The sequence below is a fragment of the Trachemys scripta genome, chromosome 11, assembly GCF_013100865.1.
Source record: "Trachemys scripta elegans isolate TJP31775 chromosome 11, CAS_Tse_1.0, whole genome shotgun sequence".
Lineage (NCBI taxonomy): Eukaryota > Metazoa > Chordata > Testudines > Emydidae > Trachemys > Trachemys scripta.
The window spans coordinates 11,776,467-11,788,619 of NC_048308.1; the positions used below are offsets into that span (position 1 = coordinate 11,776,467).

At 38.2% G+C, this 12,153-nt stretch overlaps 1 protein-coding gene across 3 annotated transcripts in view; it reads right to left on the bottom strand.

Annotated features, from left to right (window-relative positions):
• Positions 1-256: 256 nt before the first annotated feature.
• Positions 257-12,153, bottom strand: part of LMLN (leishmanolysin like peptidase) — a 25,317-nt gene continuing 13,420 nt past the window's right edge. Inside the window, exons 11-17 of one of the 3 annotated variants that reach the window (XM_034786258.1) lie at positions 10,820-10,896; positions 9,985-10,095; positions 8,829-8,961; positions 7,685-7,844; positions 6,853-6,983; positions 5,807-6,017; positions 257-4,490 (exon numbers count right to left, since the gene is read on the bottom strand). In XM_034786258.1, the coding sequence (XP_034642149.1) occupies positions 4,390-4,490; positions 5,807-6,017; positions 6,853-6,983; positions 7,685-7,844; positions 8,829-8,961; positions 9,985-10,095; positions 10,820-10,896 (924 nt within the window). In that variant the 3' untranslated portion in view covers positions 257-4,389. Of the gene's footprint in view, positions 4,491-5,806; positions 6,018-6,852; positions 6,984-7,684; positions 7,845-8,828; positions 8,962-9,984; positions 10,096-10,819; positions 10,897-12,153 lie in introns of those variants that run through there. The other 2 variants (XM_034786259.1, XM_034786260.1) reach the window with 2 other exon arrangements.

The window sequence follows — 12,153 nt, forward strand, 5'->3', positions numbered from 1 at the left end:
CAAGCCAAACTCCATTTGAAGTCATTTTAATATTATAGTGCGTTTTCAGGTTTAGACAATGTATTTCAAGTATGAGTTCATAGAAGTATAAACCAATTTAACTCTGCTAAATTTATAAACATTTGCTGTCATTTCATTTTTCAAAGGCACAGTTAAAATAATTGACAATTCTAATACATAAAGTACTCTCTTTGATTGTGTTTAGTGTTTGAATTTACAATGTGTGTATCATTCTCAGAGAAGGGCAAGACTGAGATACAATTTTCTAGACAAGTGTTTATTGATGTACAAGGATTGGTTTCATTATTTTAAGATGGCAGTACCTAACACATGAAAACAAAACCTTCCACTCACAATAGCACAAACAAAAGTTAGCCCTTAATCCTCAATTCCAGTCACAAAAGACAATGTAAAATTTACTCTACATTTATATTCTGTACTAAAATAGGAAACACATACTCAAGGTCACAGTCAGTTCTCTCATCCAAAATAATTCTGTTTTCAGAATAAGCTTTATTTTTCAAAAAAGGTGACATTTGTACCCATAGGCCCAATGCCACATACCACACAAACGTACCACTTAATGTATACACATGGACCCTAACCTTGCAAAGCGATATAAATAAATACAGACCCTTGCACCCACAACATCTCTTCCATCTCACTTTACAGAGTCGGGGCCTTATATTGCTCAGCCACAGTTCACCAACTTGACATTAATAGGAACTTTGGAGAAGAAGGAACATACATCTCTCCAGCTGCACTGAGATACATTAGTGTAGAAAAAAGTTCAGAACAGAAAATATTTGAAAATAGGCACTGTCCCTCCTAAATAAGGGCAGATGACATGATTTTAGATTAGATACTTGTTCCTAGTTTACTAGTGCACATCAAAAAGATAAACTACATTGTACTAAGAGTCAAGTAAAACATTGGAGCAAAATTCTCCTTAGATGCCTGCGATGGATCCAGACTCCAAAGTCCCAGGAGTCAGCTCATTTAGGAGAGCACAGCACTGGAGTAACAGTACTGCCTGGTGGTTTGGAGCATTTTGCTCATTGCAAACAATTTATCTGACCAAGAACTATCCCTCTCTCCCTGTAATTCTTTGAGACCAGTGCCACTATTGTGTTCCTCAAATCTAGCTCACCTGAACTTTCAGTTACTATTTTAGATTAAAACTAGGGAAAAAATTGTGAAACACCTTTGAGAAATGAGCAGGTTTTTTTCCTATAAGCAAATATGTAGTGTTTTACAAAATAAATATTATATAAATCAAGAAAATTCAGCTACAGCAAGTCAAGTAACTTATCTGCTAGTCCGGGAAGAAAGCTGTAAGTAATACACACACGATGCAGTAATAAGTACATCACAGAATAAGTGCAACTAGGAAACAAGAGTAGCTTCCTGCAGGTTATTTTAGAAAAATAACACTGACAATTTTGTTAGACAACACTTAAGGCTGCCCAAATGATTGTTTAAAGTAGGACTTTCAGCTGTATATTCTGTATTCTGAAATGGCTTATGCTTCCTACTCTAATTCTGCTCTTAAAAACCTGAGATGTTTTTACTTATTCAGCTTGAGATTTTGAAGTTAACCGTATGTTGAATATTTAAATCTAAGACAGTATAGAAAACTGAGGTAGGCAGTTTTATTCTGTTATTCCTTCTGAGATGGAAAGGGATATTTCGACTGCATCGACAGCCACCACTTCACTCTCACCTTAAAGGTGACCTCACTACATCCAACAGCCATCACATTGCTACTACAATGGGGCTACCTGTCATTAGCTTACTAATATAACAATATCAAGTGTTTGATTTAACCTGTTCAAATACATTTTTCTACAAAAATCAGGAAGTCACTTCCAATTCTACCATTCATAGCTGGATTCTTGACTGCTGCATGTGCTCACAGAAATCATGACTGAAATCTCAGATTATTAAGGCAATTATATTTTTACTTCATGGGATACATTAAAACAACTACTCAGCAAGTACTGTTAAGTCTGCCTCGAAGCATTCTGACCGGTAGGCGAGTTCTCCCTCTACAATGCACGATGGTCACTTTCACTTACTATATCGAACACAATGCAGATGTAAGAAAGCACTGACTTTTCAAGTCACCTTACATGTTTCACCAAATTCTCAGAGAACAGACTGAGCAATTGGGATAGATAACTGTTCAGTTGAAGACAAGATTATTCATTCAAAGATAGCAAGTTTCACATTTGTATAGACAGATCAGGATATCAAGTGACAAATGCAATAAATTAACACTGGTAAAAATGCTTAACAGCTATAAAGTTAATCAGAAAGTTGAGACAGTGCAAATATTTTACATTATTAAGAAAAAATAACCAAGAAAAATTTTCAAGTATCAAAAGCATCATTGTTGAGTGATGCTACTTAAATTCTATTATTGCACGACAGACAAAAGCTACAATATCAACCTCTGGGGCCTAAGAAATCTTCTCAAACTATTATGCGTTTTCAAGGAACCATTTCACACTGTTGTTGCATTGTGTATATAAAAATTTATCAGTCTGTTCATTATTTTTAGTGTGTCAATCCAAATTTGTATGAGTTTTAAAAAACTATAACAATTAGGGATAAAATGTTTTAAACACACACATTTAAAGTTAATTTAGGCCTCGGATAATTTAAAGGAGTGTATGTAACTTGGAACTAGCCCAATGCAAAGGATTCTCAGTTGTGATTCCTTAGGGCAGTTTTCACTTGTGTAGTAAATTGGGGGTTCAGTGACATTGGTCACATTACAAAAACCCTACTTTTACAAGGATAGTGTTAAAAATAATGCAGTAGGCATACAAAGATTTTTCTTTAACATGCATATAACCATAATGGAAACTCTCCCTACTAATGGACAAGTTCATCTGTGACCAAAGGATTTTTATTCCATATCTTCATCCTTTTTTCCTTGCAAAGAGTCCCTGACAAATCCATTGCCTTATAGCGGCCTAAAGGGAGGTTAGAAGATATTTATCCTTCTTGACTTGGTATATGCTGGAACCATTGGGCACTCCTGCCCCCTCACATCTGTAATGGAAACAGTTTTCTGAGAATCAGAACTATCAGCAAGGACAGACTGAATAGGGCAAGCAAGACTTATTTGTAAGTCCAAAAGGGGTAAGATACGGGCAAGTTTGCATCTCTAAGTGCCCCCAGGAGCAGCCATCCTGTAGAAACAGCAATTCTACACATCTCCCCAAATCTAGTCAATTTTGTCCACCACTAACTTGTGCTTCTTTATAGCACAGTATGCCCTGGTTTAAAAAATAGCTGTTTTCATAGCAATATTTTAAATCTTCACATATCCAGTATCATTTTAGAGATCAGCCGCATGTCCATCAGAAGAGCCAGTCTATAGTTTTCTTAGTGTGTTAATCTTGTTTTGGCCTAAAGTGGTTAACATTGTCTTTGTTTACTACAGTTGCCATCACTATTATTTTTCCCACAAAGGAAAGTCAAGTTAGAGTACAGGTGTTGTGTGTTCACGTTATCTATGCAGAATAGAACTCTTCATTACTTCACTGCTGTTTAGCTCTCAACACCCATAAAAAGTGTCAAAAAACAACCACCACCACCCACCTCGCGTGCACTCTGAACACTGATATTGAAGGTAAAGGACAAAAATTACTGTAGTGAAGTGAAATATTTTGACCATGCCATCAACAGTACATCAGTGTTCCTCCTTCTTAAAGTTACCCTGGTAAGATTCAAATATGTAGTGCATCAATTTTCATATAACTGGCACACATTAAATGAGAGTGGGCTTCAAAAAGCTGAAGTGGGATTCCTAAAATATTTGAATAAATGTAAAGAAACAAATGTTATGAAAAATATACCATCAATTCACCATAAGTTTCACTGAGTAAAAGCCCATTTCAGCCTAGGTTCCTAGCAGCAATGGCAACTGATTTTTTACATGGCTTTTGACTAAAGAAACATTGAGGTATATCTCCAGTTTGAGGATGCTAAAAAACAAACACCCTGCTACCACTTACACAGAGGATTTAGCAAAACAAAATCCAAGAAGCATTCTTACAGTTTCACATGTATATCACTAATGATTGAGTTGCCAGTTGCCTAATGCAGGTAGCACTTTTGATCTTCAAAAGTTGTTACTGTTAAAATTAAAGGTCTGAATTCAGAAAATACTGGCACTTATTGAGAAAACATAGTAAACTTTGCCTCCTCTTAAAAGCTAGCTGCTGTTGTGAGCACCTTCTTGGCTACAAGCAGTAGTGAGATAGACCAAAAGGCAATCGTCCTGCCTGCAGCGGTATTGCACTATGGTAGTGCTCTTGACTCGAGGAATGCAGCAGGGTGGTGAAGTCTTGGAGTAAGTAGATTTTTTACCCAAACTTAACTCCATACACATAGAAGAAATCCTGTCAGCAAGGGGATCAAGTTAGCCATCAACAGCCAGAGAGTTACAACCAGGCTGGAGGAACAGGAGCACAAATCTAAAGTCAAATATAAAGATAATACAATTACAAAATACCCACCTAAGACACAGAATAGTGAACAATTTAACATGGATTTCAGTTAAAAAAGGCACGAAAACATACAAATTTCATTTGAAATACTGTCTGTGTTAATGCATATTAGCCTTCCATGGCTAGGAACTCTGCAGTAGTAACCTGATTAGCCCCTAGGATAGGAAGTGCTTTGTGTTGCTTCTACAGCTGATTTAGTATTAGCAGTTAGGAAAATGGTCAGAAAATAGCTGACCACAGCAAGAAAAGGAGCAGGAGGGGTAAAAGTCGGGGTGGGTAGAATCAACATTTGAACAGTGCCTCAGGCTTTCACAAGAGTTTGTTTTCTGAATAATTCTGATTTAGATTGCCATAAAAGCGGAACATTGACAACCAAACCACAGAACTGAGGTAAAGAAAAGAACAGGAAGAAAGAAATAGGGGGAACTGAAAGAGGGAGCTTGCAAAAATACCTGTCCCTCTAAGTTCTCACTGCATGTTTTTCCTACTGATTTATAAGAAGGTGGGTGATACAAACATCACCAGCAGTTTCAGAGATCTGTTCTGAATAATCTCTATACACAAGGAATACAGGATACACTATGTTAAACCTAAAGCAGATACTAGAACTCAAGTTAATTTACCTTATATTAATGTATATAATTTTTTTCATCCTAGAAAAACTTTACAAACTATACACTAGTTCCTTCCCTAACCACTGAAATTTGGTCACTTCCGGGATGGAACAAAAACAGTTGTTTTAACAGTTTGCAACAGAATTATATAGAAATTTAAGGACAGGAGGTGAAGATAAACAGCATATTCAACTGAGGCTAGACAGCGAGTTCAGAGACAATGTAGTTAACCCAAGCTGGAATATGGCCAGCATATCTAAGGACTAAGTAACATTTTAGGAGTTATGGGAAAGTAATATACCATTAGTATGAATAAGGTAAATGTGATTTTCTGTTAACTTTCATTTTAGGAAGTGGCTAGGCAAAATTATTATAAAATGAAAGCTCCAAGTCAGTAAAGGAAGACCACCAGTTATTAACATATGATGCTCATGCAGCCACCTCTCTAGACAGTAGTCATACATGTTCTGTGTTAGTTTATCCCCATGAGGTCAAGTTTACTAGTGAAATTACAATTAATCAAAGTACAAACCATTCAAGTTATTTAAGAATAGTTACACTCCTGAAATCCTGTAGCACTTAATATTTTCCAACAACTGACAAAATCCTCTGAAGTTCAGATGTTTTACCTATCTTTATGTCACATAAGAAAATCATAAGGCAACCTACCAATTGATAGTGCCCTTGTTATGTTAGAAGCTGGCGGATCCTGTTCAGGGGGACAGGAATCACAAAAGTCCCAACAAGCTGGACAAATTAGATTTCCAGCATGTACCCATCCATTCATCTGAATGCTAACAGTTAACACTTGACCCGAGCGGCTGCACAAGTATGCTGTGTCCTTGACCCAAACGTTCAGCCCTTTGGGAGAACAAGAAACCTTAAAATAAAGAAACCAAGTTAGGTCTATTATGTTTAAACATAAGTCACTTTATTTATTATCCAAACTTGTTTATAGATTCTTCTAATAAGTAAATATTTTGTTCACAAACTGGCTTGGAGACAGCACAGATGAACTGGAAACCCATACTGCTAATTTTAGAACAATTAACTATTTTAATCTGCTATTTGTTTCAAGGATTTGGTCATATTCTTCTATGCAATTTTACTGACTGAACCACTGAATTAAGAATTACTATGATCATCTGCATACTGCCAATGATTTTATACAAGTGCATTTTCAGTCGTGCTAAGACTATTTTTGAACCCATTCTTTAAGTAGTACAGCCGAGATGATGATTATGAAAAATAACTTGCACAGATCAGTGCCTTACACCTAAACTCAATGGGACTCACAAAACAAACTAAGCGAGACATCCTGTGAGGAGGACATCCCAATATAAATTACAAAATATAGAAAAATAAGTATTCCTATTTTACAGCGGGGGAAACTGAGGCACAAAGACTACCCTGGACAAGTCATTTATAGGAAGTCTGTGGTAGAGATAAATAGAACATCCAGATCTGTCCTCTAGCCCTGCTCTTAAGCCCAATCTTTTTTTTATTTTTATTTAAACTATCCACTGGATAGTTAAGTTACATGCTCATGCTAGGAAGCTATTTTTAAAGCATGTATAAAATTATTGGGTTATTTAACAAAGACAGCTTGTGATATTAAGTCATCTTAACCTATTTTTTAAACAAATTCTGAGTTTTTATAAAAGGTGTGATTTTTTTTTAATGGTTTCTAAATTTATTTAAAATGTCATCCTTACCTGATAACATCCACTGCCCCAGTCAGGGTAACTGAGCTTTTTTCTGCACTGTGCCATGACAAATGCTGATTTCTGAATGAGACACACTGAGTTTGGTCCATATTTCTCTGCACCATAGTTTTTGAAAGGATCTGAAGGAAAGAGGAACACATTTTTGAAGAGTTACCTCAGCTTTGTTAAATAAACATCAGCAAGCCCCTATTGTGAATTAGTAAAGAAAATTAACTTCAAGTACTAAACGATCGACAGGGCAATTTCAATAAACACCAGAAAGAAAACTTAACTCTTCAGACTGCTCATAGAATGTTAGACTAAAATGCCAGGACACCATTTCCACAATTTGTGAACATTATACTCCCTGAAACATCTTAACATCCATTGGAATAAATCAACTTCTGTTAACATTAAACTGAATAAGTCTTCCACCTGACTACAAACGTATGCCTACCAGCTAAACTGTAGATTAGTAGTGCTAATTTACCATCCCAATAAGGCCACTGAGTCACTAGCAGTGTAAAAACTCAGACTATCAAAGTAGGCAGGAGTGCAGCAGGAGGATCAGATGGTAACTGTTCAATATAATTTACCCCGCTCCATCTATACATGAAGAAAAATGGAGTCTAAAAGGAAAGTGTTAGGAGTGGAGAAAGGAAGGGGAAAAAAATGGTCTGTTGAATAAACCAGACAACAGAAAGTGGACTAAAAACAACAAAGAACCTTGTTTTCTAAAGAATGTTGTTAACTGGAAATGTGTGGGTATCCAGATAAGACCATCCTTGTGAATTCTGCAACAAGAACAATACTTTGAAAATATACTTCATTAGAAACTGACCTGGCTGATTTTCCATTATTCTACAATCTGAGCTGCGTTGAAATTCACCACTTAAATGCCAACTAAATTCTTGACTAAAGGGGCAATAGTCAGCAATTTCTACTGAGCCACCATAATAAGGCAAATCTTCTGATGGTACTCCATTAAGACTGTCAAAGTACTGGAGGGGGGGAAAAAAAAAGAAAGGAGGCAGTGAAATAGTTTGTGCAACAAGGACAAGTGTTTATTTAGCTTTTATTGAACCTATCATAATTACAAATTTCCAACATCAGTGGTGCTGCACATAGGCACTGGTAACAGGAGTCTATGTTTAAGTAATGCCTTTGAGCCAGATGGATCCCAAAGCACTTTAAACTCTGCACGTAAATACACATATGCACACATGAGAGAAATCACTTTTCCTACCAAATCATAGCCATCTCCGGAGTGAAACATCACCATTTTAGCAATGCACAGCAATATCAGGCAGCCGTTTAGGTAAGGAATTGAAGAAATACCATATCTAGAAAATCTTCCAGGGAAATTTATGTAGGAGCCTGCAATGACTTACGATGGAATTTGGTCAGAGTGCCAGATTAAAATCATTCTTCTTTCAAAAGAGACCAACATGAGATTTCTAATGACCATAAATGGTCAGCATGTCATTTGTACTTCTCTGAAATAGGGCACTTTCAGCAACACACATCCCCTTCACATACTGTATTAGTTCAGTACCAACGCAGAGGGAAGGAATGCTACACCCTAAGTCACCACTACATCTTGCACCACCTAAGTCATCAGTTCTCAAATTGTGGGTTGCAACTCCGTTTTAATGGGGTTGCCAGGGCTGGCGTTAGACTTGCTGGGACCCTGGAGGCAGGGCTCAGGCTTTGGCTCCAGCCCTGGGCGGCAGGGCTCAGGTTATAAGGCCCCTTAGGCTTCAGCTTTAGTCCCCCTGCCCAGGGCAGCAGGGCTCGGGCTTCAGCTTTAACCCCCCCCACCCCCCCACCCGGAGCGGCGGGGCTCAGGCTTCGGTCCCCTCTCATGAGGTCATGTAGTAACTTTTGTCGTCAGAAGGGGGTCATGGTGCAATGAAATTTGAGAACCCCCTGACCTAAGTAACAAAAATAATTTGAGCTGTTCCATGGAGTAAGATGCATTATACCTGATACTCCTGAGGTAACTGCTTTGGGAATTTCTGTAAATTGCACACTGCTACTGCCTTTTGGTCCTGTCTACAAGTTAACTGCAGTGGATTACTCCTCAGAGTGTCACAGTATGGACTCACCAATTGCCTCCTTCAAAAGAGGAAAGAAAATCTTAGTTGAATTGATATAAATATGATCCAATTGCTTTTGCTAGGCAATTCTATAAGGCCTGGTGTCACTTTTCCCCACTTCATATGGTCCATCATGTATCGGGCACTGGTCTCTTAGTTGGCTGCCAAGCTCATTATTGCCATTTGATTGGTCTTGAAGGTCATGAGAAATGCATCCATAGGTTTACCAACACAATATTCTCTAAATCAAAGTCTTTCATCTAGGATGCACTTACTCATCTATATGGTCTAATTTTTTGCTAGTCTTTACAAATTTTTAAACTGGTGAAAAGATTAAAAATGTGAGAAGGCCTGCTAATACGAAGTGTAATGAGATATGCTCCCTATGGGTCAGAGCAGTATCTAAAACACAAACTAGGCCTGATTTTGAAAAGGACCTTAACCCACTCTCCACTGTTGCAGGTGCAATCAGATATTTAGACTTCTAAGAGTGATTTGCACTTCCAATTCAATGGAGGCAAAGTAATAGCATGGCCACTTTTCAAGATTAAATATAAAAAAATTGAAAGACAGTAAAAGCAAAGATATGAGTGATAGAAGCCAATCAACTATTATTCTTGCACAACCTAATAAAAAGTGAGTTCATGGTCTACACAACACAAGAGAAAGATGTAGATGAATACTGACAAACTGCAAATTCGGCAGGTTTCAAAGCATCATATTGAGACACATGATGAAGGGAAGCAGCGAACATCTACAGAGGATACTTATTGTCAAGGCCATCTGTCCTCTGTTGCAAGGCAAATGATTTTGTAGCACTCTGGTGAAACAGACTGGAAATTTTGTTGCAGGTAAAATTGAACTATCTTCCAATTTAAAAGCTACCACTCCTTGCGATGAGTGGAATAGTTCATTGGACTTTTGGCTCACACCACTAAACAGCCACACATTTCAAAAAGTTTATAATATGAGTGAAGACAAACACACAAACAGATGAACATGAACACTGAGTTTAAAAAAAAAAAAAAAAGTGTGTTCTTACTTCTCTTTCTTTTGGTCAATCCAAAATTTACAGCTTTTCATCACAAAGTCACAGCCTTTATCACGTCCCCAGTCTAATTTCTCTGCCATGCTGTAATTGGCTTTATACCAGCTGTAAAGATATTTTGAAACGGAAATACAACTGAGAAACTGGTCTTCTGACCAATCAGCAGAAGACAGTTTAAAAAACTTGATAACCTTTTTATTCATTCATTGAAAATTTTAATGTAGGTTATGTCCCTTGTATATATAAATTATATGAATATTTCCTTCTGACTTTACAAATAGTGAATTAAAGCTAAAACTTGTCTTATTTGTTAATGTGCATCTCTTGCTGAATAAATGATGACTACATCTGGCATTGTACAATGGATAAAATGTGCCAAAGAAATAAGAGCAATTGGCCAAAGGGCTTACATATATAAAGGGGAAATTCTGCTCTCATATCCACAGGTTAGATCTTGACTGATTCTGCCCTCCTTCCAGGCATGGAAATTCTATACCTGTAATAAGAGCTGAATGACAGTGAAGATCTGCTATGTAGCTTTTCAAGGAGAATTTTACCCTAAAGGCATAATTTGATGATACAAACAAGGGTGTGGTCTTTATGGATAGAGTAATGATAGATGGCATTCAAGAGACATCTGAAGAAAAATGAAGATAACAGTGCTATATCAAGCATCTTTAATTATTAACTTTTTACATAAAGCAAGCTGTATTCATTCAACTGCAACATCTCTAAGTGCATGAACTCCACAGTACTTTCATTGTTTATAGCTTGAAAACACACAGGTCTGAAACTGAAGACTAACAACATTTGGTCTTTTCACTCTTACCCTGTATCCTCCATTAACGCTAAGGTAATCCGGGAGAAGACCCTGTTCTGTGTGTGGGATCCAGTCATTGCCTCATTCTGAAAAGTGATTCACAGTGTTTTCAGAGCACATTTTCCCTGACAAGTATTTTAAAAAAAGTTATTTCTCCATACTGATAAAATTTCACTGCAAGTTAAGAGACACCAAAAGTATTTTCCAAAAATGTTTAATTTTTTCTTACCAACTTTCCTAGGAAATCTTGAAATTGAAATGTGTTCCCTTATTGCTTACCTCCACAACACACAACATTGATTTGATATTGTGGCTTTACCCATGACTACGAGGTCACTAACATTTGTACTATAAAAGGAACAATGCTGCACAGACAATCCAATAGGCTAAATGACCACTGTCTTAGTGAGAGAAAAGTCAATTGCCTTGTTCAGAGGAATTTCTGCACGGGGGGGAGGGGGGGAAGAGAGATGGCAAAACCCAGACTGGAGGGGATCATGGAAATACAGATGAGCACTGAAACAGGTTACCTAGGGAAGATGTGGATCACCTGTTACTGAAGGTTTTTAAGAACAGGTTAGACCAGTGGTCCCCAGACTTTTCAGGGTTGAGCCAAGGCTGCGGCTCCTGTGTGGGGTGGGGGTGAGGACATGCGAACAAGGGTAAGGGGGCTGAGACTGGGGCCACAGCTGGGGGGAGGGTCTGGAGCTGCGGCCAGAACCACGGCCGGGCCGCACTGGGGGCCGGTAGCTGGGGTCCTGGCAAGGGGCCAACGCTGGGGCCGAGTGCGGGACCACGGCTGAAGTAGAGCTGGGGGCAGAATGGGACTGAGCAGCGCTCCCTCCCCACCTCCTGTGTGGGCTGGCCTGGGCCCCGCTGTGCCCCCCAGAATGTTCCTCCACACCCCCTTAAGGGGGGCATGCCCCATAGTTTGGGGAACACTGGGTTAGACAAACACCTGTCAGGGATGTCTAGATATATTTAATCCTACCCTACGGAGAAGGGCTAGATGACCTCACAAGGTGCCTTCCAGCCCTACATTTCTATGATTTTATGAAGTCAAGGTAGTGACTAAATTGCAAGCTCCAGGATTTGAGACAAAAAGGTAGAAGGAGAGGGGATGACAAAAAGATAAACTGGCTCAAAGGAAGTTCCACTCCCCTCTCCTCCCAGATACACTCACTCAGTAAACAAAGATCAAGTTCAAAAGCGCCCTTATAAATGTAAAAAGAACAGGAGTATTTGTGGCACCTTAGAGACTAACAAATTTATTAGAGCATAAGCTTTCGTGGACTACAACCCACTTCTTCGGATGCATATGTGATGAAGATATGCATCCGAAG